Genomic DNA, 26899 nt, shown 5'->3' with positions numbered 1-26899 from the left:
TACTTGCACAAAAACAGAAATATAGATCAATGGAACAGGACAGAAAGCCCAGAGATAAACCCATGCACATATGGTCACCTTATTTTTGATAAAGGAGGCAAGAATATACAACGGAGAAAAGACAACCTCTTCAATAAGTGGTGATGGGAAAAGTGGACAGCTACATGTAAAAGAATGAAATTAGAACACTCCCTAACACCACACACAAAAATAAACTCAAAATGGATTAACGACCTAAATGTAAGGCCAGACACTATAAAACTCTTAGAGGAAAACATAGGCAGGACACTCTATGAGATAAATCACAGCAAGATCCTTACTGACCCACCTTCTACAGAAATGGAAGTAAAAACAAAAATAAACAAATGGGACCTAATGAAACTGAAAAGCTTTTGCACAGCAAAGGAAACCATAAACAAGATGAAAAGACAACCTTCAGAATGGGAGAAAATATTTGCAAAGGGAGCGACTGACAAAGAATTAATCTCCAAAATTTATAAGCAGCTCATGCAGCTCAATACCAAAAAACAAACAACCTAATCCAAAAATGGGCAGAAGACCTAAACAGACATTTCTCCAAAGAAGATTTACAGATTGCCAACAAACATATGAATGGACGCTCAACATCAGTAATCATTAGAGAAATGCAAATCAAAACTACAATGAGAGGGCTTCTCTGGTGGTGCAGTGGTTGAGAGTCAGCCTGCCAATGCAGGGGACACGGGTTCGTGCCCCGGTCTGGGAAGATCCCACATGCCGCGGAGCAGCTAGGCCCGTGAGCCACGGCTGCTGAGCCTGCGCGTCCGGAGCCTGTGCTCCACAACGGGAGAGGCTACAACAGTGAGAGGCCCGCGTACCGCAAAAAAAAAAAAAAAAAAAAAAAATCCTACAATGAGGTATCACCTCACACGGGTCAGAATGGCCATCATCAAAAAGTCTACAAACAATAAATGCTGCAGACGGTGTGGAGAAAAGGGAACTCTCTTCACTGTTTGTTGGAATGTAAATTGATACACCCACTATAAGAGAACAGTATGGACGTTCCTTAAAATATAAAAAATAGAACTACCATACAACCCAGGAATCCCACTACTGTGCATATACCCTGAGAAAACCATAATTCAAAAAGGGTCATGTACCACAATGTTCATTGCAGCTCTATTTACAATAGCCAGGACATGGAAACAACTTATGTGTCCATGGACAGATGCATGGATAAAGAAGATGTGGCACATATGTACAATGGAATATTACTCAGGCATAAAAGGAAACGAAATTGAGTTATTTGTAGTGAGGTGGATGGACCTTCAGTCTGTCATACAGAGTGAAGTAAGTCAGACACAGAAAAACAAATACCATATGCTAACACATATACATGGAATCTAAGGGAAAAAAATGGTTATGAAGAACCTAGGGGCAGGATGGGAATAAAAACGCAGACCTACTAGAGAACGGACTTGAGGACACGGGGAGGGGGAAGGGTAAGCTGGGACAAAGTGAGAGAGTGGCATTGACATATATACACTACCAAATGTAAAATCGATAGCTAGTGGGAAGCAGCCACATAGCACAGGGAGATCAGCTCAGTGCTTTGTGGCCACCTAGAGGGGTGGGATAGGGAGGGAGACCCAAGAGGGAAGAGATAGGGGGATATATGTATATGTATAGCTGATTCACTTTGTTATAAAGCAGAAACTGACAAACCATTATAAAGCAATTATACACCAATAAGGATGTTAAAATAAATATTAAAAAAAAAAGTAAATGGACTGTAATCCCCTAACTTCTTTAATTATCTGCCCTGTAGCACAGATCACTATAGGCTGAGATTTCATTAAATCAAACAAAATAAAGCTGCTATATTTATTTTGCCCACGTAAGAAGAAAAATATTTCAAACTCAAGTTACTGGAAGATAAAACTGTCTTAGCAGAAATGGTAGGGTACAATTTAACATTTGCCAGACTGTGAGACATAGAGCATAACTCTATAGAATAAGTTACCCAAAAATATGTTTTGTGTTAAATAAGTTTGGAAATATTGGTTTAAAAACAAAATTAAGTATTTTTGCCCTCCTCTCCGCCCCAATCAGGACTCCTAAGAATATTTAATATGCTAAGATAAAGCTCTAAGCTGTGAATATGAAGCATTTGGTCAACTCACCTGAGTGACAGGTGAATTTCAAGCAGTAACTTTCACTAGAATTTATGAAACACTTTGGCAATGTTGGTCTAATTTACTTCAAGATATAACTGTATATTTTTCCTTTACATGCTGAGAGCACAAAAGTTGTATGACCACTGACCACGAACCTTTAGGGAACACATCTGTTGGCACCTCCTTTATTCTTATGGCTTAATTCAATAGTTCTATAACTATATAAGCATTTTTCAGGATTTTATTTGGAACAACAGAAAAGATCTTTAGTCTAAATAGCCCCATGTAAAGCATATAATCTATTTCTCCATCTGCAAAGTCAATCATATGAAAACATACACAGTAGAGTGTCTAATAATTATTCAGAAATATAATCTTCACTGTAATAGCACTAACCAATGGGGAAAACCCAAGGAGTTTCTAAATGAAAATATTTAAACTTACATAGTTCCAGATGTAGTTGGTACAATCGGGATATCTTCAGCTTCTAAGGGTATCGACCAGGGGATATGAAACTGTGGAGCAAGCTCTCGCATTACAATATTCCTTCAAGACAAAAAGAAAAGAAAAATTAAACTAGTTCATTTCAAGACAAACCTGGGTATTTAATGACAAATAACTGAGTATTATAGGAGGTAAAGTCAAACTATCTAGTGATTATGTGAATACAGCACATAAAAAGTAACCTAAAAAATCAATCCTGGTCAAGAAAAATTAGATCAGCAGTGCTAAACTGTTGTATAGAACACTCTAACAGGATGTCGTGAATTTGGCTTTACTTATTTACTCTCATTTTAAAAATATAAATTACACAGGATTCAAGTAAATCACTGTAACTGCGTATCTACTTACAAAGATTCTGAAATCCAAGATTATCTCTTCTGTGTGGCCATTGATCATTTCTTTCAGTTTTTATTTATCACCTGCAAAGCTATTTTAAACTATTGCTCATGTTTAACAAATTTCTTATTACTCTTTGCTAATAAGGTTAATAATGAAAACATGTTTAAGTAATTATAAGACATTTTTTGTTTTGTTTAAATTTAGCATTTATCCATGCTAAAATTTAGTAAGCTCCCCCAAATTTCACTTTAAGGGTAAGTTCACAAACCTTTGAAATATACTATAACAGCTGACCGCAATTATTAAAATACATTTTAAAGTGTAAGTTTTTTACGGCTTTGTCAAATATACTTTGAAATGGTTTAAAAATAGTTCTTGTCTTTCAAGTCGTCTAAATCAGGATATAAGAAAATAAGTCAAAGAATATAAAAATGGCATTTCTATATGCAATAATTTCTTTTATATTCACTTCATAATCTCATGAGGTTATTTTAAAGTAACATATGCGTGTAGAAAGCAGAATCATTCAAAAGAATTCTAAATTCCAGATATTTCTATTTTATTCTGGTTACTTATTCTGGTTAATTTTGAACCATTAAGTACTATAATTACATATCAAAAACTTGAGAAACAAAATAATCAAATAAATTAGCCATTTTGATGAATAACCACTGTAATAATCACTAAACATCACTGTTACAGCATTTCTAAATCTATGAAGTTAAATACCTTTAAGCCTTTATCTATACTGGTCATATATTGATTTGTCTTTCATAACCCAAAGTGTAATTCAGGATTTGGCATGGTCTTTGGGCATGTCATTTTATGAACATTGATTTTTACTCTGCAGTGTTTACAAAACCCTGATCACTTGATGTTTACCATTATTTGGTTTCTGAATAACCAGTATGCATTAGCTGTAACAAAAGTAAAGAGGAAGAAGTATAAAGAAGAAAATCTTACCCAAGTATTTTTGCACAATCATCATAATACTTCATGGAATTTTTCACAAAACTGAAGCCATTGACATCACAGACATAGGACTGTCCATTGGCCCGTAACAAATCAAAGCCACAAACTGTTTGCTATTTAAAATAAAGTATAAACTTTAAAGTTCCATTTGAATTATGACTTACAGTTTTCCAGTTTTATTAGAAAACATCAAATTTTATAACTGCCTAAAAGTATATTACTGCTTATCAGTTTACTTCATAGCAAGTAAAAACAAAGAAACTACTTATCTGTAACTTGAATACTCTGAAATATGCATGTCATATGATTATTTAAGTTCTTCCTATGAAGTAGATGTAGAACAATAATGCTTACGGGACTAGAGAGGCCAAGAAGTTCTTCAATTAACATTTTATTAAAAAACAAAAGTAAAAATGTTTAAAGCCTTCGATAAATTCTGTGCTAGTAGAAATTATATCATTTTAATCCAAAAAAACACACAAAAAACTAAACAGGAGAAAGTTTTGAAGACATATCCCAGAGGAAATGTCCCATTATCCCTATGAATCTTTTAAACCCTGATAACCACATACTTGTGAGCACATGAAATAAATTTACTTTATTTGGGAGAAAACAGTTGAAGGGTATGAATTTCCTGCTCGGGCTCCAGGAATTTTCTGATCTTCTACATTTTATATTCACATATCACATATTAGTATAATGTTATTTTAAGTCAAGGCTTTTGGAATCCTGGTATTACAAAATTAAAACAATTCACATAAAGCTATTAAAACATATTTCAGGCTAAGATTCCTTCCATGAGAGGCTTCAAATTATTAAAACACAAAGAACTTATTTATTATTTAATAACCAGTAATATACACTAGTCTTTAAATTACATATCCAAGGCAAGGCTTCAACAAGGTAAAGTTTATCCTTTATTAGATTCAAGTTGAACTACTCTATTTAAATCTTTACTGTACAGTACAGGCAAAGCCTAATAATACAGATTGAGAGAACTAGTCAAATGTCATAAGTAAAAAGTTTTTTTTAGGAAGTGTATTAGTATAGCTTTCATGAACATATTTTACTATACATAATAGGCTAAAGGATCAACTGCAAAGGCTAGAAGACTGATGACATTTTTTATTTAAAAAAATCATTTATCAACTCTGAATAGATACTTGTAATCAGTTTTGGTTATAGGGGTATGTTAAATAATACTCCTGTAATTCTACTGTTTCAGTTAAGTTTTCCTCTGTAATTGTAGTTTCTGAATAAATTGACATGGTTTCCTTGTATATAATACAGAAAGAATAAAGAGAAACAAAGGTCTTCATTTATTATATATTTTTAATATTAATGGCACTACAAGAATCCCTTGAAAAGTACATAAACCATTCAGATATACCACTTTATTTTCTCTGCTTATCTCTCCTGTTATAAGCCCAAATAACATCTCATTTACTCAAAAAAAAAAATTAGAATTTTTACAAGAGTCTATATGGCCTGCATAACATCTTACCTTAAATGCAAGGCAAACTCTCCAAGCAATTAATTTCTCTCGTGCATTGAGAATAACAGGGTATCTTACTTCTTTTCCTTCACTATCTCGTTCCACCTTGCCATCAAGTGCAGGAGATTTTCGAGCTTCAGCATGGGCATAATCTGGACCTACTGTATAAACCTTTCAGAAATATTAAAATACATATTTTACTTAAATATATATATATATAAATAAATAAAAACAGCAGACAACAAATTCAAATAAAAATAATAAATAAAAAAAACCTCAGTGTCCAGACTATTTTTTCACACATCTTTCTATTTTACATGTGAAAATTTTCAATACACTGGAAGAGGTTATAAATAATTAATTATACAGCAAAAATTGGTAAAGTGAGGTCCTGTTCTCTATAAAAAATAATTATACTGAACATTATGAGGGAATACTAGAATGCATATGATGTGACCCTTCTCAAATTGTTTTAGTTTAACAAAGTAGAGGTACAAATAAATTTAAAAATTACAGAAGGAAGTAACTGCCAAAATAAAGATTTAAAAGGGGGTGGGGGATGAGGGACAGCATGAATTCAAAAGCAGACAAGAGAGGTAAACGCACTCTAAGCAAAGGTAATAAACACAGACAAAGGGCAGAGAAACCAAACAGCATGATGTATTCAGGTAACAGTACGTATTTGATATGGTTTATAATGTAAGAAATAAGGTTTGTAGGACAGAGGGCAGACTGTGAAGTATCTATGCCAGCCTTATAAATCTGATTATTACCCTGTGGTCAATGAGGATCCACAAGAGAATTTTTAAAAAGAAGTTCATGATCAGGTTTACACCTAAGAAAGAACTCTCTAGACACAGACTGGCTGAAGGTAAAGCAGTTAAGACCTTATTTGTCACCAACAGAAATCACACCTATTTTTTTTTAAATCACATTATAGTTGTCAAAGTTCTCAAAATATCATTTACACTGATCAATGCCTGGAAACATCATGGTGGCTATTAGACCCTTACCCACTATATTTTGGGTTGGTTTTTAAATATTCAATAAAATCTGTCTCCTTGGTAATCCTGTGTGGTTTATTTTAAGCATTTAAGAACATTATCCTGTATAAAGGGTCCATAGGCTTCAGACTGCCAATGGCATTCATAATACAAAACAGATTAAGAATCCCTAGTTAAAAAGAAAGATTCAGAATAGAGGTTAGATATAGCTAACTAAAAGGTAATCTCTTTTTCTGAGATCACTGGTAAACTCAAAATACAAAATAAACTTTAATCAATCCTACCTTAACATCAGTACCATCTGTGGGCATAAACTCTTCATATATATATGAGCCTGTTTTTCGTACATTGCTTTCTGGGGAATAAACACTACTTCTACTGCCAATCTGAAAATAAAAGAAGTCTATCAATGTAAAAACTAAATTATTCTCCTCATTTTTATAAAATAACCCTTTTTACCATCCATCTACTTCCATCACTGATATTTCCAAAAATTTTTTTAATCTACAAATATTTAACAACACATTACACAGTTGACACTATATTATTTTTTGCTCTAATGGTAACTTGAATAGCGTAAAAATACAATGAACACTAAGAACAGTGTTTCTAAGATTCAACCATATTGCTGCATGTAACTACTTTCTTAATACTATAGAATTTTCCTCTGTATAAATAGCCCATAATTCATTCATTTGCCTATCAATATATATTTAGGTTGTTTTCTAAGCTTTAGCTAGTAGAGCAATCTTGCTTCGAACTTTCTTTTAAATATCCCCGTGGCACACGTGTGCAGGAGTGTTTCTAAGGCATATTCTAGAAGTGGAATCGCTAGGTGATAGAATATGCTCACATTCAACTTACAAAATAATGCCAAAATCTTTTAAAAACTGTTTTAATAATTTCCAGTCTCTCCAGCAATGTATAAGAGTTTCTACTGATCTACAATTATCTATATTTGGTATTGTCAGACTTCCTAATATTTGCCACTCTAATGAATATAAAACAAGTACCTCACTGTGTTCTTACTTTGCATTTCCATGACTGTTTATGAGTGAACGTGCACATTTTTTTTTTTTTTTTTTTTGTTGCGATACGCGGGCCTCTCACTGCCGTGGCCTCTCCCGTTGCGGAGCACAGGCTCTGGACGCGCAGGCTTAGCGGCCATGGCTCACGGGCCTAGCCGCTCCGCAGCATGTGGGATCTTCCCGGACCGGGGCATGAACCCATGTCCCCTGCATCGGCAGGCGGACTCTCAACCACTGCCCCACCAGGGAAGCCCTGAACGTGCACTTTTTTTTTTTTTTTTTTTTTTTTGCGGTACGCGGGTCTCTCACTGATGTGGCCTCTCCCGTTGCGGAGCACAGGCTCCGGACGCGCAGGCTCAGCGGCCATGGCTCACGGGGCCCAGCCGCTCTGCGGCATGTGGGATCTTCCCGGACCGGGGCACGAACCCGCGTCCCCTGCATCAGCAGGCGGACTCTCAAACACTGCGCCACCAGGGAAGCCCTGAACGTGCACTTTTAATCCTGATATATTGCTAAGTTATATTGCTAAGTAGAAATTTTGCTAACAACGTTTGGACTTGTACTTGTTTTCCAACTACCTCAATCTTTTTGATCTTGCTAATTCAAAAAGTAATTCAATGTCATTATCTTTTAGACTTTACATTTATTTTATTATGGGTGTAAAATTTTGAGCATACTTTCATGTATTTAAGAGTTCATTGGCATTACTTTTTCTATGAACTATCCATTTGGAAGGCCATTTTTCTTTAAAAAAATGCTGATCTTTACCGAATTTCTCACATGACAGATACATAAATGGAAGGTAGAAAGAAGATCAAATAACTTTCTTGGTATTCTGTAGGTAAGCTTTGCTTTTCTAACAAAGTATTGATATGATATCAGTTTTATTAATTTATCTCTAAATGATACATTGTTAATCTTAGTTTTACTAAATACTTCATTACTTTTAGTAAAATTTATACAACAATGTATTTAGAATAGTATTCACTAGGGTAACAAAGGTTTACCTTTCGAAAAAGTCTTTGACTTCCACCACCAGCAGATGTTGGATAATAAATGTAAACATTGTGGTCTTCTGCACTGACTGGCTTTTCTACAAATGGCTTTTGGAAAACTTCCCCATTTACTTCTACATGATCTTCCCCTTCAATCAGATTACATTCTATAAATCAAACACAATAGCAAGAAAAATTATATATTGTATATTACCTAGATATATTATTATTATTGAGGACTTTTTTTGTTTTTACTATAATAGAGATTACAAAGAAAAGTAACCTTGGATAATGTACTGATTTGATTTTAATTAAAAATATTTATGCAAACATATGATCTGTGACATTAGGAACTATATTCTTCAAAAATCTAATGGACCGGCCATTTTACCCTGCCACCCCATAGAATTCAAAGTTAGATATGAAATGATACACAAGAAAGATTGAGAAATAACTCCATAATGCTATCATCTTCTGAAAAATGTATGGAATCATTATACCACAGATACCATAAAACATGAAATTATTTAAGTTAGAAAATTAACCAATATACAGAGTAAGCAAGCAATCCAATAAGCAAGTTGTACCTCTAGACAAATGAGAAAAGTCCCCTGTTACAGATGGTACTATATCCGGTTTTTAATAAAAGTTCCTCTAATGTACAATAAAGTCATCAAAATTCCCCAAAATAGTTATCAGAATATTAAATATTAAAACATATAAACATTTATCTTGCCTTTTTAGACTAAGTGTAACTTACATGCCATGTTTTAGATAACCAGGAAAATGAAGCAAAGGGTACTTTAAAATATTAATAAATAGTAGTATTTCAAAATTCCTACTCATCAGAAGTTTAGTTGTGGCAATACTAACATGAAGTTTCTAATACTTAAATCAATAGTCATAGATGAATCACTCATTTACCCCAATCAATACAAATTTATTAAACATGTAATTTAAAAATTCTTCTTTATGATTCTGATATGTCAAATGTAGACCAAAGAAATGTAGGACATACAACTCCTGATTATTAGTTAGCCTTGTAGTTCATAGTGTCACATTTTAATTGAAATTTAATTGCCTATTTGGATCATTTTTTAAAAAATTGAATAGAATACCATAATTTAAATTCTTTCCATTTAATTATAGAAGACAGTGGCTCAAAAGTATGTTAAGTGACAAAAGATAGCTTGTTTAAAATCTCTTACTCTTACCTTTGGGATTATTTGGGTCACGATTCAAAATTGCATAACGAGGAAGTAAAATACCTTCAGCTTGAAGAATACTATATACTTCTCTCCTGAAGAAAAGAGAAAATATCCTTATTGTTTTATTGTTCTGTTTCACAGTGAGTATATTACTGTACTGTTCATAAAGTACATTATTACTGTTCTATCATTAAAAAAGTCATGCATATAAAGTCTTTTTTTAAGTAAACAAATATGTCATTTAAAACACTGAAAAGCTGTATTCTAAGTAAATATTCAGCAATATTAGAACAAAAGTGTATGTACAATACTTTTCATGGCATATTAAAATACTAATTTTTAAAATTGGGAATGTAAGTGTATAAAAAGAAATGGTTAAAGTTACTATATCACAATGACAGAATATTACCTAAGTATTAAAAACCTTATACAGTACTCAAAGAATATTTAACAATGTGGGAAAATGTTTATAGTCTTTTAATAGAAATGTGATGCTAATTTTGTAAAATATAAGTGCATATATGTATTGCTTTCTATATTAAAAAAATATGGTAAATGTAGTGGCAGGGTTAAATGCCTTTCTTCATAATTTTATTTTTTAAATTTCTTAAAATGAATATGCATTTTTATATATACATATATATATTTATACTATATAAACATGTAAACCTAGGAAAAATGTTATAAAAATTGAGATATTAATAACATTACTATCTGGAAAAGGAAAAACAAAAATAGGAAAACAAAAAACTATAGGGCCTTACACTTCATATAGCATTTTCATATGTATAACCTCATATTGTAATGCTAAGACAGAATAAAATAGAATACCGGTGAAATTATAAGGGTAGCCAGTAGAGTGAAACACCAATTAAATGAAATATATAAATGCATTTGTATTTTACAATTTCTTTTAAATATCTATGCTTTTGACCTGTTAAATGAATTGCTAAGATATACAGTAAAATATTTCTCAAAATGGTTCCACTTTACCATTAAAAACCTAGTTATAATGGGTAAAGCCGTAGCTTCATCATCAGTCACATGATAGAAAAACTGCTCATAATTTTCAATGGTTTAGTAGGGTCTGGAAATTAAACAGACCTGGTTTAAGTCCTTGTCCCACTACCTGAGAAACTACTTGTGACTTTTGGCAAACTAAATGATCTGCCTGATTCTCAAGTTTTGTCATCTGTAAAACTGGGTATAAATACCTATTTCTAAGTATTATTTCAAGGATACCACAAATTTATATATGTATAAAAACACCTGATACCATGTCAGCTTAAGTAGATACTAAATAAATGTTAATTTTCCTTCCTTAATTTAGCCAACTTAACCACTCACCTATCTTGTATGAGATACTGCATATTCAAGTCATTGATTACAAATGGATTCCTGAGTTTTGCATAGGCAACTGCCTTGTCCAGTGGAAATCCTAAGAACACATATTAACATATTCTGTAGAATCTCAAGATAAGTTGACATCTATAACTTAATCAACTTGAATTTATGCCATTTCCTATAAAAGACTAATTTCATTATGCATGTAACTGCTTTCTTTAGAAGATAGAATAATAAATACACAAAACTTGATTTATCTTGTACTAGTAAATAAATCTTATTTTTTCTTAGTGAATTTGACAGATAAGGCACAGCAAGCCAGTGGTTCCATAACCCAATTTAGAGCACTGACATGTTAGTTGATGCCTGATTATTCAAAGTCACCTGACAGAAGGTAAGACTACCTCATACACAAATAGAAATCTATATATAAATAAGTGTATCACAATCACCTGGTGATTTTTTAAAAATTTATATAACTCCTCTTCTTCTAACGATATTTTGATGCATATACATATAAATTAGCTGATAATTCAAAGAACTTAAGCATCTTCAAAAACAGCAAAAGAAAAATTAATTTATATTCAACAGATATGCTCAAAAAATATGAGCAGAATCATGCTTGCTGTTAACTAGGTCAATAACACAGCAGAAATTAAGTCCTTACCATTTCTAGACTTCGGTAAAATTACTAATTACAATGAAAACAAATCAAATGGCAGATATATTAAGAGATCTAAAAAAAAAATCTAAATAATTTTAATGATTATACTTCACTCTCTGTATTAACACTAAAAGGCTCCAATTTTATCCATCAACGTATAGTTTATGATTAAGAATGGCAGTATACCATAGATGTTAAGAGCATAAACCAAGGTTCAAATCCTAACTCCATCTTTCATTAGCTATGTGACCATGGGCAAATTTATTTAATATCTCCAAGTCTCTGATTCCCAGCTGTAAAGGGGTATTTTAACTAAAAGGGTTTTGGGGAAATTAAATATAATACTGTATATAAAACACATTACAATACCTGGCATAATAAGTGCTCAATAAATGTTAACTATTATTATTCCCTAAACAACAATATTTTAATAAATAAGCAAAAGGGTAACAATCATCAGGCATACATAGCTTTAGCATTTAACTATAGTATGCTACAGTGTAACTGTGAAGACACTGTATTTTGTAGCATTATCAGAATAGTTAGTAGAGGAAGGAAGTGTTAAAACCTACTGAAGTTAAAAAAACAAAAACAAAACAAAGAGCTATGGTCAGTTAAAAAAAAGATTTAATCCTAAATTCCTCTTAGCTTTTAACATTTAATTAGAAGTACTCTATACCAAGAATCAATGGGCCACAAATCACAAACCCATCTAGTGTTATAGACTCTTAAGAATTCATCACTTACTGTAAAGATGTCTCAATGTCTATGGTTTGAAGCCTTGTAACAGAATTCAGGAAATAAGAAATGCCTATACAGTCATTACCCTGCTTTTGTTGCTGTTAAAGAGGCAGCATGTGGGATATGACCTTAGGTAGTATCTAGTTTTTACAAGCAAATAACTAGCTTTAACTTAATAAATAGGAAGAACCACGTGATAGTAAGGGAAGAACACCTTACCATCAAGGATAAGCAAGTTTTAAGATCCTCTAAAATGAATGACTTCAGTCTATAAAGAAGACCAGGGACTTGACTTCTCTATGAAATAATGAAAATCAATATAGTGTATGGGAGCACAAAAAATCTTAACCTGCTCCATCACCTTCTTGCTGAAGGGGATGCTTTTTAAACACCTAACTAAAGTGAGACTTTAACACACCTGGAGGCTACATTAGTTTGGTAACAAAAACGATTTAATATGAATACATTTATAACTGAGTGCATATCTTTTAAATTAGAGCTCTTAATGAAAACTCAGTTCACAGATTCTTAGGTTATAAATTTTCAGACATACACTTAATAACTTTTGATTAGTGGACTTTACTTTGAAGAAATACTTAAGCTTAATTGATATTTCAGTTTGATTTATAAAAGACAGCAAGGAAAATATAAAATTCAAATATTAAGTTCTTAAGAAATAAAGCATGAATATGTATTGAGGAATGATAGATCATCTTCTATATGGCAAAACATATGGGCTTATAATATTTAAAAAATCAAGAATTTGTCCTAAGAAACTTACAGTTGTAAACAAAGACATACATTCAAAAAGTTCATCACAACCTTATTTTTAATAGTAAAAATTGGAAACCATCTCACTTTTAGGATATTGGTTAAGTATGATATAGTACTTAATGATATAGAAGGGGAAAAACCTCTTGATGTAATTAGGTTAAAAATTAAATTTAAAATTACATATACACTATAACACTAAATGTGTTTTTAAAAAATACACACAGAAAAAAAGACTGGAAAGAAATATATCAAAATGTTAATATCACTTATCTGTGAGACTAGGTGAGTTTAATTTTATTTTTCTATTTTATCTATTAGTTTTATAGTTAGAAAGGATAAAGAGGTTTCCCTCCCTGTTTTACTACCTTTAGAATGAAAAGAAATAAGACAATCACACAAAGGCCAGTTTTCCACTGGTTCATTCAAAATAACATCTTCTTCAAATACTACTACTGTGATATATTTAAATAAGGAGATCCGTTCAAGAATTTCCTTCATTGGTTTGGATTTGGATTTCTTTGCCATGGAACATATTCCAACCACAATCTGCCTTTCTGGTGGCTAAAACAGAAAGAAAACAAAAAATCAGGTTGACTTGATAACAACTCCAAAGTACAGCTATCTTAAATCTCTGTCAGAAGTACATAAAGTATGTGATGAATCAATAAAAGTGACACATTACCCGAACAGGCATTTTTCAAGATTATATTGTTATAATAAATACTTAATAATAATAGTTTTCTACAAAGGTCTGGAAAAATTTTTTTAAAGTTTCAGAACACTTTACTATTTTCATTCAGATTTCAAACTTAAATACTTCCTTAACTGTCTCTAGCGTTTATTTGCTAAATAACAATTTAGCAAATTATTAAATTGCTAAAGGAGCAAATAAGGCCTAAAGGGCCAATAGGAGTGAGATAAAGAATTCTCTTGCCTAAAATAAGATATTTTCACTACAAAGCTATGCAGTGTTAAAATATTTTTGTAGATTGAGCTTAAATATGAGTTGGTCACCAATGACAACTTAGAAGGAAATTATGGAGAAAGCCACACTGCTAAACAGAGGTTTCTATGCTCTTTGACACCCCAATCTTCGTACTCAACATTCCTAGTTTATAGTGTTGCTCATCTCTGGCACCCTTGCTACAGCTCAAAGGCCATGATTCAGCCTGAAATTTAAAACGCAGAATATAGAAAACTTATGAGTAGCTCATGGGTTTATAAAATTACTCAAGATTCATTCTGAGGTCTTTGCTTTCAGGTACTTTGAGAGTTTTATCAAATATAAAGCTGTGTCCAGTTTTCCATTTCAGTTCTTCTCTCTTCTATATTTATTCATTTCATATGACATTATAATCTGGGCCCAAAAGTGTTTTACTAGACCTTCTCTTATTATAAATCTAAAAATAAAACAGGGGAACATCTGAATAATTTTTCTTCTTTATGCTTAGCATTATTCCTCTCACTCATATGAAATTTAGAGTTCAAATTGGTATTGGATTTGATGTTACCATCAAAGATTGTAAATTCTAACCTCCCTGGGATCTGCTGTCTTTCACCCTCTGATCATCTACTTTTATGTTCCCTTATTCAATTCTTTCCTGATCAAAAGCCTCGGCATAGCTCATTATGATGTTCCTTAAGTAGATTTCCCTAGACAACAAGAGTACTCAACCTAACGTCTTTGATACCTTAACAGAACAATCTGGAACAAATCATTTTATCAATCTACAGGTCAAATGAACCAAATCAAGCTCCTCAAAATGTGAACTCAATTTAATTAGTACCAATATTCCAAGAATTATGCTAAGCACTGAAGAGTTACATATACAGAAACTACCTGTCATCAAGCACTTTGAATCTAACAGGAAACACAGTAATCATACAGTACATAGTGATACACAGAACAGAAGTATATAGTCAAGGTACAGAAATGGTATTGAGGAAAAAATGTTCAAGTTTCTCATGGGGAAAAGAGTAAGGAGAGGGGGAAGACTGAACAACATGAAATCTGAGGTTTTGAAGAATGAAAACTGATTCACAAATTATCCAAAAAGGAGGGGTATTTCACAGAGATAAAGAAGTACATACAACAGCAAAGAGGCATGGTACAAGATGGAATATGTGGGAAATAAAAATCTGATATTGCTAAAACATAAAAGGTAAAAGAGAAGAGAGACAAGTACAGTTCTAGACATAGGAGAGAGATAAAAATCCTTATATGGAAGAAGACTGGACTTGATTTATCAGCGGTGTTCTCATGTGCTCAGAAGAACTCTAAAGAAAAGGGGTAAGCGTAGCAGAGGCAGAATCAAAAGTACTTTCTAGTCTAAGTCAGTTAGAGAAGCTCTGCTTTTATGTTTTAGTTACTGGACTTCTACATAAGACTTTAGATGAAGAAAAGTTTTGGATGGTATGAGAAGTTTGAAAACCATCATTTTTTTCTAGGGGTGAGGTGGGGGGGTGGGATAGATTTTAAATGGGTGACAGTCTGATTTTGCATTTCTGATGTATAACTGCACTGTGAAAGGTGTTGTTAAATAACAGTGAAAAAGAATTTGAAGAGTCATCTAATAGCTATTTTTGGTTCATTTTTACTACTTACATCAAGTATAACAGGTTTTTGTTTTAAAACAAAATTCTTTTTTCAATTGGAAATATAAGAAACACATATTTTAAGTTTGTATTTTAAATAGGTTCTCAAAGTAAAGCAATCTCTAATTGTAAAGGGACAAAAATGATGAGTAATAAAAATGTTGAGTTAACATAACCATAGCAAAATAAACATAATAAATGTGTGTTACTCCTAAAGATCCAGTATGGTTTACACACATACACACACACACCCGTAGATACTTGAGGTAGTTTCTCCTAGCCACACAGTTTAGACTTCTGAATAGTTAATAAAAGGGGTATCTTCAGGTCAGCCACTACTTGTGTTGACAACATGACAAACTTAATGAAGCTGGTTAAGCAGTTCTTCTTTAATACCTTTAAAATTCTTTATCTTGATGTATTTGCTGTAGCACTTCTACATACAAGGAACCCTTTTGATTTATGGCCCTGATTACTCTTTCTCCTTGTCACTTTTTCTACCTAACCCTGTGTTATATTAGACATAGCAATGAAAGACACTAAATTAGTCATTATTAAACAACTTAGAAATCTGACCTCTAATTGTCTTTCTTGAAGCACTATAGATTCAGTAATGTTACTAATGAAACACAGTATGCTTTTTCAGTTTAAAACTTTCCAACAAATTTCTATATGAAAAAAATGTCTTAATAATTTAAGACAATGGTATCAATTCCTCTTCACAGTGATCAGTAAAAAGCCCAGACTGTATTGGTCTTCACTAAACAAACAACTTACAGATTCATCCTCCTCCTCATCATCTTCATCTGCATGGTGGAAGAAGTGTCGATAATTTCCAGGGTTTATTTCTGTATCCTCAGGTCCAACAAAGAATCTGGGGCCTTCACTCATTTTTATTTCATTTGATATAAATATAACTTAAATGTGATATACTAAAACTGTTTCTAAATAAACAGCATCTGAAAAAAGCATTCTCTCTGTAAGAGTTGACACATGGGTCTGTTGCAGCTTGTTTCTGCTTATACAATCACTTGAAATTGTGATGACAGTTAGTTGGCAAATGTTCATTTGTTCTCAGATATTATTGCTTCATTGTTGATGCAGTTTAAAAGACAAGACAGTGACCTATTGCTTCAGTGAGTTGATATGGCAATCTTTTTACCTAAAATGCAATTAAAAAATTAATTTTGGAGACCGTACTTCAAAATCACTCATGTAAAAATAACTTTAAATGACACTTGTAAAATCATTATCAATAACTTGATGTATACCTTCAAATGAAAAGACATTTTTCCATAAACTTAAGAAATTTAGACTCTCATCTTCAATAATACATATCTTGGCAATTTGACAAACTGATACAAAATAACAAAAAAGAGTACACTAAATTCAAGTCTAAAAATAAGGAATTAGGAGAAAATTATTCAAATTATAACAAAATTACACTAAAAGCTAAATCCCTCGGGCTTCCCTGGTGGCGCAGTGGTTGAGAGTCCGCCTGCTGATGCAGGGGACACGGGTTCGTGCCCTGGTCCGGGAAGATCCCACATGCCGCGGAGCGGCTGGGCCCGTGAGCCATGGCCGCTGAGCCTGCGCGTCCGGAGCCTGTGCTCTGCAACGGGAGAGGCCACAACAGTGAGAGGCCCGCGTACCACAAGCAAAAAAAAAAAAAAAAGCTAAATCCCTCTGCACATAGCTCAGTAATATCTGAATAGAATGGAAAAGGATAAAATATAATGTGGATTTAAAAATAATTAACAACTATACACCAATCTGAAATTACATTAAATCAATTTTTAAAAAGGCTTCAATTTGTAAAAGTTCAATTTGCAAACAGGTTTTTTGGGGTACATAACCATTCTTCATTTTGGTCTCACATATAAATCAACAGAACAAGATTAGAATGAAAACAGGATTTCATTATAACAGCAGCTCAAAGTTTTAGAGTCACAAATGCTTTTGCAATATTTTATAATAACCATAAATGGAGTATAACCTTTAAAAATTGTGAATCACTGTACTGTGCACCTGTAACTTACATATTATATGTCAAGTATACCTCAATTAAAAAAAATTAAAAATAAAGCCTACAAACAAAAAAACCTGTGGCAAATCTATTAAAATCTATGGATCTTCTCAGAAAAAATACACATGTACACTAAATTCTGCAAGCAATTTTATGTGATTGACAGACATCCAAACTTTTCCACAAAAACAGATGCCCATGAACATCAGTTTAAGAACTATCATACAACAGTGATATAACCTCAGAATATTCCTTAGCAAAGCTGTTTACATGTACTTGGTTCCTTGGTCATATTAAAACTAATCACCTACCAAGATGAAACTACATATCAAATACTTTATTAGATTACTGGTAATACAAGAAATTACTTGATTAAATATTCTTAGGAGCTGAATGATAAGCTAGCTAGAACTGCAAAGCATAATGCCAAAAGTCCTATCCCTAAAGATCTAATTCCAGTTTAATTGGTGGCTCCCTATGAAACATTAAAACTAGTTTATCTTGGGCTTCCCTGGTGGCGCAGTGGTTAAGAATCTGCCTGCCAATGCAAGGGACATGGGTTCGAGCCCTGGCCTGGGAAGATCCCACATGCCGCGGAGCAACTAAGCCTGTGCGCTACAACTACTGAGCCTGAGATCTAGAGCCCGCAAGCCACAGCTACTGAGCCCACGTGCCACAACTACTGAAGCCTGCGCGCCTAGAGCCCGTGCTCCACAACAAGAAGCCACGACAATGAGAAGCCCGCGCACCACAACGAAGAGTAGCCCCCACTCACCACAACTAAACAAAGCTTGTACACAGCAACGAAGCCCCAACACAGCCAAAAGTAAATAAATAAATAAATTTATATTTAAAAAAAAAAAAAACTAGTTTACCTAGCCAGGCAACTACATTGTTATGAAATTTAAAACTTTGTCATTAAAGAATAAAAGCAGAAATAATTCATTTTATGTATCAGTGCTTTTTATTCCTATTTCCCTTGCACTGTTTCATACATAAAAGATGTTTGCTGAAAAAAAAAAAAAGAAAGTTTCCAATTGTTGTAAAACTTGATGGTAGTGAATAAGCTGATCTCAGTTCTTCTGTTTTGTATCAAAAAGCAAACTTCTTTGGCTTCTTTTTAGTTTTTAACCCCTCCCATCCACCTAAAACCAGCCCTAATATTGAATATTTAGCACCAGAAAGGGCATGTGTTTTAGAGTCAGATATACCTATTTAAATCTGTCATTACATAACAAGCAACTTATGCTAGTTTCTCTAAATTTCTTCATCTATAAAAAAGGGGGTATCATAGTACCCTGTAACTCTGTGAAGAGTAAGTAAATGTTTGGCATATACTAAACATTCAATAAACCTTAGTTTCTATAGGCACTCTATAAACCAAGCTCCCTACTAACATAACATAAAATCTAACAAAATGAATATTGCTCATTATTTGTTGACCTAAATCACAAATAACTTTTAACCTATTACAGAAGGCACAGTATTAGGTGCTAGCAATATAAAGTCAAAGTAAACATGAACCTTTTCCTTAAGCAGCTTAAGGTCTAGAAAGAAGACAGCCAAGTAAATTAACATTTTCTGTTTTAGTGTGATAAGCACACCAACAAAACTACAATAGAAATATGCAATAATGTCTCACTTTTCAGAACGGCAACAGTGGGAGATGTATTTCAGTGCATATAAAGATATATGTTTACTTATATATATATATGCATGTAAGTATGTGTATGTGTACACTTTATGGCATGATTTTAAAATTGTACTTTCTTCTAATTTAGGTGCTTTAATGAGTGATAATAATCCTGTTCTACACAGCTGAAAATTAATTTTCAAAAACTGTAATTTTAGAGTGTTCATCGTGAAAAGTCTAGAATGCATAAAAATGAAAATTTATAAGTCAGTTAATAATACCATGACCCAGTGGCAGAACTACTGGTTGTAGTTCTTAGTTGTGGAATTATTGGGTTGTATTTCCTACTAGTCCCTTTACTCTATATTTTCCCAAATTTTTGAGCTACTTTATCTGTGTATTATGTGTAAGTAGAAATCAGCTTTTGGGAAAAAATGTGTATCCTGCACATTTTTTTCCAAGAGTATAAATGAATGACTGATCTGTCCCCTTCTCTTCACTTAGTCAAATTCTGTTTCAGTCTTCAATGCTGCTTCAAATACATATATGTCTTCAAATACATATAAGTATGTCCCCCATCTGATTATGGGTTTAGGTCTGAAACCATGTCTCATTCACTCATTTGGAGAGAGACGATAGACAAATCAACAAATAAATATATGTTAGGAAGACCTCCCTAATATGGTGACATTTGAGTAGAAATCTGAATTAATGAGGAAACCAGCCATGGGGTTATATGACAAGAGCATTCCAGACAAGAAACAAACTCTAAAGGCCCTAAAACATAAATATTTGGCAGATTTCACATGATCAAGGAAAAGTAAGGATAACATTGCAGCTGGAGCAGGGCAAGCAAGTAAAGGAAAAATGGTAGAAAATAAAGTCGGAGAAGTAGCTAAGATACATACAGAGGACTGAGAAGCCACGGTAAGAATTTTCAATTTTATTAAATGTGATTGGATTGCTTTTAAGAGAACGGGAGAAGAAGAAGTAGAGACAAGCTATATTGACAATTCTTTTGAAGGGCTTTGTTATAAGGGTAGGCAAAGGCTTTATTTTTTGTTTTCTCTTCTGATATATGAATGATACTTACAAATACCAGAAATAGAACAGGCTAGTGGTTAATAGTATGGATTCTGGAGCCAAAAACACTTGGTGTTAAATCTTAACTCCAGTAGCTGTGTGACATTGAGCAAGTTAATTAACCTCAAAGAGCCTCAGTAAATGGTACCTATCTTTCAAGTTGTTTTACAGATTAAATTATATTTAGAAAGTTCTTATATCCCACCGCTCAGGCAATACTCCATACCAATTTTATCAAAATATTTGGGAGAAAGGCCCAGGTATTTTTAAGGCTTCTCAGATTCTAATGTGCACCCAAGTTTGAGAACCCCTGTACAACTCAAAAAAAGGAGGGGGAGTGTAGAACAATGGAAGTACATGGCAAGCAAAACCTGTGTTTGCCATTGTTAGGGGAGCATGCTATTATTACAGGAGATCTGATGACCTGATAAAAAAGGAGACAAAGCTGATGAAGCAGAGTCTTTGTCTTTTTGACGCTTGGCACATCTCAAGTACCCAAAAAATATTCCCTCACAAACCTTTCCTTAACAATTTCCAAGATTTCTTCTCTGAATCATTCATTTTGCCCTTTGGTCACCTCTAACCTTGGCATTATTTAGCTGTTTTGGTTGTGTACATCCCTTCAAAACACGATAAGCTTCAAGAGAATGAACATTTATTCACCATTGCTACCTGGTATGTACTTAATTTGTTAACCCAGAGCCTCCCAACACATTGCCTCACCATGAATGAATACTTTAAGTATGCCAAGTGTGGCAGCTGGAATCCCCTGGCCAGTTGCCTCCAACACCACTCTCTTCAGTTTCTCCTGGAAACACGTACAAATACTATCACTTTCTATGAATACTCTAATATGAAAAAAGTTGGGAAGCAGTTATGACTTTGTGATTTAACAATTATTCTTAGCAATCCTGGGATTAGAGATATTTTCCTCGTTTTACAAATGCTTCCAGTACATAGATAAATGTCCATCATTTGATTATAAATGAGGACTTGAAGCTCAGAAAGTTCAAGAAATTTGACTGTAACCACACACCCAATAAGACCTGTAAAAAGAAATCAAATCCAGGTCTGTTTAAACCAAAGGCCATCATGATCACTTAAGGGCAAAATCAGGACTCCACAGTCCTTAGCACAGTATTACACATATTAAATAAATACTTATAAAACTAAAAGTATGAAATAAATGTATTTTTTGTTTCCCCTACCCAAGTGATATGTATACTGTAGTACAAGATGAAATTTTATGGGCATGATAGGAAATCCAGGATATTCTAATGAATTGCTATTTCACCTGAACCCCTGACAAACCAAATATACCTTATGCATTTCCACATTATTTAGCATTTCGACCAACCTACATCCTCCATCATGAATTCCAAAACATATAACTGGCCTTAAAGATATTACATTATTCAAGTATCAAAGTTGAGCCTTTCTTATTTTTAAGATTCTTTGTATAGCAGTAGTCCCATAATAAACTGGCTACATCAGAATTATCTGGGACATCTGTAAAAACTCAAGTTAACAGACCTCCCACAAATTTTCTACAGCAGCATTTCTTAACCAGATAATCTATATTTTAACAAATCAAAGTGTAGCCAGGTTTGGTAATCTGTTTAAATTTGTGCAAAAGACAAATACCTATTAAGGCTGATTTCTAAATTTGAAATTAGTATCATGCTACTAAAGTACCCACACTCAAAGCACTGGTTCTCAAACTCTAGAATGCACTCAAATCACCTGGAGGGCTTGTTAAACTACTAAACTAAAATGTCTGGAAGTCACGCCTTTGCTAACCCCCAAATACACATCAGCACCCTCTTCCATCCTCTATGTTCCACAGCATTTTGGATCTATCTTTACAAATATGTTTCCACTACAGTTACGGTTTTCCTCCCCAACTTTTTATTGTGAAAAATTTCAAATATTCACAGAAATTGAAAGAACAGTACACTGTAAACACGCATATACCCACCACTGGACTCAACAATTGCTCTACCATTTGAAAGTAAGTTGTAGACATCAATATGTGTCATCTCTAAATACTTTACTATGCATCTCCTAAAAATAAGGACATGCTCTTACAAAACCACAGTATCATTTCCACATAAGAACATTAATAGTTCCACAATACTATTCATATGTAGTTGCATGGGAGCTTTTAGAGAACGAGGATGTCATCTATATATTCCCAGTACTTAATTGGTGCATAGCACTTATTTGGGTGATGAATAAGTGTTCCACCAATTAAGTTTAATACCCTCACAACTACCCTGCAAGTCGTGAGTTTAAAACTTAAACAGCAAGCTTTGATTGCACAACCTGCACCTTCTGCCCACCAGTTTAATCACCTGCTTTAAACAAACCCATGCAAGTTTAAGTATTTTGGTTTCTGAACTATTAAATTCTGCATCAATACTGAAGCTCCATGAAGACAGACGTCACATCTGTCTGCCTTCAGACACCTAAATAGGCATACCAAATATTTTTCTAATGAATACTTTCAGCTACTGAAAATGTTAGTGAAGAAGTTGGAAGCAATGAAGCACAACGGTAGGACAATGGTAATGTAATAGTTAAGTATACAGATTTTGAAGTATGAAAAACCTGCTTTCTAGTACAGGTTTGTTCAAACGTTTACCAGTAGCAAAAATTTACTAGAGCAAGTTAAGTGAGGCTTAGAGATAAGGCTCAGTTCCTACCTCTGTAAAATGAGAATAATAATCTAATACAATACACCTCATGGAATTGTTGACAGAAGTATATGAGAAACTATGTAAAGCACTTGGCACACATAAGAACTCAGTGAATGGCAGCTATCATTATTTTTTTTATTTGCTTGAAACAAAACCTTTATTTTTCATGAAGAATTTTCAGTAGCAAAGCAAAACCCTATCTCACTGCAGAGCAAGGATGCTAGGTGCCTAAGTCAGCAAGGAGGCTTCCTACTTCCACAACTAAGCTTTTCAATACGCTAAAGCCAAGGTAAGTATCATCCACGGGACTCCAAAGGTCGCAAACTCCCAGAAAGTCCTAGTAGATGAGATCCAGTGGTCACCACCCTCGCCCCTTCCCCCTCGAAGCGCGCGAGGATGCAACACTCCAACCGATTAGGGGCGGCAGTGACCTGTAGCCTCCTTCCCTACTCTGGAAAGCTGCAACGGAAGGGGCTTTTGGTCTCTTGTAGCGGAGTGGAGAAGCCGAGGAGCAGAAGGACAAAGACTGAGGAATGAAAATGAAAACAGCCATCTCTACCCACAGCAGTCCCCAAACTCGAGACTGCCTACTTCGGTGGAACGAGACCGCAGCCTGGCGTACCAGCCAGAACCTCGGCAGTTCCCTTCGAGCTAAGATGAAACCTCCGGTATCTCAAACCCAAGAAATGGAAAAGGGAAGTAATGGAGGAGAAAGAGAAAATAAGACACGGAAAGACCCTCAACGCTGTACTGTCACTCCTCCACACGCACGCTGCCTCTCTGGCACATGCCCCTAGGAGGAGCGCGTGTCTAGGCTCCCCCAGAGCGCAGCAGGAGACGAAACAACTGCCCAGCAGCTGCCGCAAACCTCGGGGGACAGGTTCCGCATCTTGATTCCTTCGGTCACTGGGCCCGCACCTGCCACGGCTGCGGTCGTCACGCGAACTGCAGGAAATGACCACGCCCATTCAGGCCTCGGTTTCCCCTTTAATCCCCGGGACAGAACTGAGGTGTTCATCAAAGAGACTCCAGCTGTTAGCTTGAACCTGGGTCTTCTCTCTTCAATAGCAGCTGGAAGGCCACAGAGAGATACTGTAGGCAACACTACACCTCGCCGAACCCTGGTCACGCCTCTTCCCCTCCCGCCTCGGGTCTCACACCGAAACCTCACCGGGCGGAACGATTTCCGGCAAGAACCAAACGGTCCGCCCTAACCTTTTCTGGCCGAAGCTCCGAGGGCCCCGTAAACACTCCTCTCTTAACCACACGGGTAGTTCCGCTTCCGGCAGCACCACATAAATCGCGAGAGGAAGCTTAAATCTTGACGCTTGCGTTTAGGACCACTTCGGTGAGTGGTCGTTTTGGTGTGTTCACACTTGATGATTTTTTAAAATGAGGCGTGAGCTGACAGTAATTTCAAAGCCATTCGCGTCAACTAGTTTAAAGAAGGGTTTAATTGACTTTGTGGAGATTGCGCAGGCGCCCTTGGAGCGGGAGGGCCTTGCTTGGGCGTTGCGATGCCTGCGACAGCTGAGCAGAAAAGGGACGTGTTCCGTTGTCGGGCCTAGGGAGGTGCCTTCTGCGTGTGACCGAGTTTTACTTATTGGTCGTTTTCTTGCCTACGCTAAATTTAGCTGGACCTTGCCCTTAAGAATTAGTTAACGAGTAACCCAGACTCTGGAAATGCTCCCTCAGAGTAGCAAATTCAGAAGTTGAGTGTTGCCTTTGGCTGACAGTAAAGAATTCGCCTCCTTACTCTATCATAGTTGTCATTTAATCTTTTGCCCCAGATTAAAATCTCCTGTGGCGGGGAGAAATGCGAGTTTAAGGGAGAATCTTGCCCTGTTGTTTTAAAGGAAAATTACTATCTCTGTGGATGTTCTTTAAATGAGCGTTTCTGAACCAAAGTAGAGAAATAATTTTTAAAATTTAAATTCATTTATCACACGTGGCTTCATGTTTATGCATATGGAGATGAAGGCGTTTTTGTTAAATGAATTTGCACGTTGAAGTGAAGCAGATTATAGGGAAGTGTATTGTGTAATTAGATTTCCCAGTCGTTTTCGTTAAATAAAATTGTGCACTTCCAATTTTTCAGAGATTATAATAGAATAATTCAGAAGTAAAATTAATGATCCCAAGTAAATTGTTTATCGAAATATTACAGATTTTAAGTTTTAAAGTTGGGACATATGCGTGTTATAACCTTTAGAAGCTTAAATTGGGTTTTGCCCTTGGTGAAACACAGTTAAATCCTAATTTTATTTAAAGTGGTACCCAACTGCCTTTATTGCACACACAAGATAAAATTATTAAAGGAATCAAGTAATAAGTATTTACACCTACAATAAGTATTCATTGATTTCATCTAATGTTGTACCAGGGACATAGTGTAAAAAGCTCAACCAAATTTGATCCTGACAGTTCCTCAATTAGGATTTGTAATAAGACACCTGTACTGCCTTTTCTCATCCCTACATATTTTAATACATGAGTAATTATTTTTTTAAGAATTCTTGAAAATATGAGCATATCCAAAAAAGGTGTAATGTAATCTTCGTGTTTATAACTCAAACCACTTAATTCACCCTTGTAAATGATACCTTTGTTTAATAATATTTGGGAATAGGAAGATATTTATCTTTGTTCTGAGTATTATAGCCTAAAGCCATTTACTCATTAACTATTCCATTGGATGGTTTCTAGGGACCAAATAGTTCTTTTGAAAAGGAAAAAACTATTAGTTCTTTAAGTTATACCTATATATAAATAGCAAACATTAGCAGGAAACGTTTAACCTTCCACTTAGAGGACTATACTTTTTGTGAACTGATTTTTCTTTCTTATTCGTTTTCTATTTCTCCTTGTCATCTGTCTTTAGTGCCAGAACCACAAACTTGTGAACCCAATTAGACTATAAACTCATTATAAAGTATACAACTCTTGATTCTTCTGGGTTTCGTGTTTAGCAGTAAAACATAAATAAACATTGCTATGAAACATTAATCTTGTTCCATTAATGAAAGGAACGAGATTTTAAAATCTTTTTTTCCTTGAAGATAAAGATTTTGAGACAAGAAAGTTCTCTGCTACTTTGAACAGTTTTATATGGATGATAATAATACTTAAAACATTTTAACAATAATTATATATTGCTTTACCATTTGCAAAGGACTTTTCAAATTCATAATTATCTCATTGATCTTCATAATTGTGAAAAAGGAAAGGTAAGTATTATTTCCTTTTTGTCAAACATGGATACCGAGACAGGTAACTGTCACATGCTAGAAATTCTGACTCCTAAAAGCCGTACCTTCTTAGACAAGCCCTACTTGTAGTACCATATATCAATACATGCAAGTGAAGTAATGTTTTCTGAAGTGAAATAATAGTCACCTTTGGAACGTGTGCCCTTTTTAAATTCAATGCTACCTCTCCTGTCAGGAAATGCAAGTAATTCTTACTCATTTACAAATAGTTGAATGTCAACTGTGTCCTGAATACTATGTGAAACATTAAAAACTAACAAGACCTTCTCATTCCTCATTTATAACCTAAATTATTTATTACAAAAATCACTTTATAACTTTTCTAGCAGAGGCCTGAACCAAGTATTATGAAAGCTGAGGATGACAAATA

At 34.2% G+C, this 26899-nt stretch overlaps 2 protein-coding genes across 6 annotated transcripts in view; one reads left to right on the top strand and one right to left on the bottom strand.

Annotated features, from left to right (window-relative positions):
* The window catches only part of PPIP5K2 (diphosphoinositol pentakisphosphate kinase 2), a 75809-nt gene extending 51381 nt beyond the window's left edge, over positions 1–24428 (bottom strand). For 3 of the 4 annotated variants that reach the window (XM_089908410.1, XM_030759700.2, XM_030759705.2), the window contains exons 1-9: positions 16597–16735; positions 13590–13785; positions 11049–11139; positions 9708–9793; positions 8506–8660; positions 6755–6856; positions 5476–5637; positions 3963–4084; positions 2601–2702 (exon numbers count right to left, since the gene is read on the bottom strand). In XM_089908410.1, coding sequence (XP_089764536.1) covers positions 2601–2702; positions 3963–4084; positions 5476–5637; positions 6755–6856; positions 8506–8660; positions 9708–9793; positions 11049–11139; positions 13590–13785; positions 16597–16710 — 1130 coding nt within the window. In that variant the 5' untranslated portion in view covers positions 16711–16735. Of the gene's footprint in view, positions 1–2600; positions 2703–3962; positions 4085–5475; positions 5638–6754; positions 6857–8505; positions 8661–9707; positions 9794–11048; positions 11140–13589; positions 13786–16596; positions 16982–24128 lie in introns of those variants that run through there. The other variant, XM_030759699.2, reaches the window with a different exon arrangement.
* A 90-nt stretch (positions 24429–24518) lies between these two features.
* The window catches only part of GIN1 (gypsy retrotransposon integrase 1), a 28745-nt gene continuing 26364 nt past the window's right edge, over positions 24519–26899 (top strand). The window contains exon 1 of one of the 2 annotated variants that reach the window (XM_022591975.3): positions 24519–24608. The gene's annotated coding sequence lies outside the window, so the exon portion shown is untranslated. The remainder of the gene's footprint in view (positions 24609–26899) is intronic. The other variant, XM_022591967.3, reaches the window with a different exon arrangement.

Source organism: Delphinapterus leucas, chromosome 3 (assembly GCF_059928025.1).
Source record: "Delphinapterus leucas isolate spDelLeu-1000000601 "Yukka" chromosome 3, BTC_Dleu_Yukka2, whole genome shotgun sequence".
NCBI lineage: Eukaryota > Metazoa > Chordata > Mammalia > Artiodactyla > Monodontidae > Delphinapterus > Delphinapterus leucas.
The sequence above is the reverse complement of the archived record's forward strand: the minus strand, read 5'-3'. Positions and strand labels throughout refer to the sequence as shown.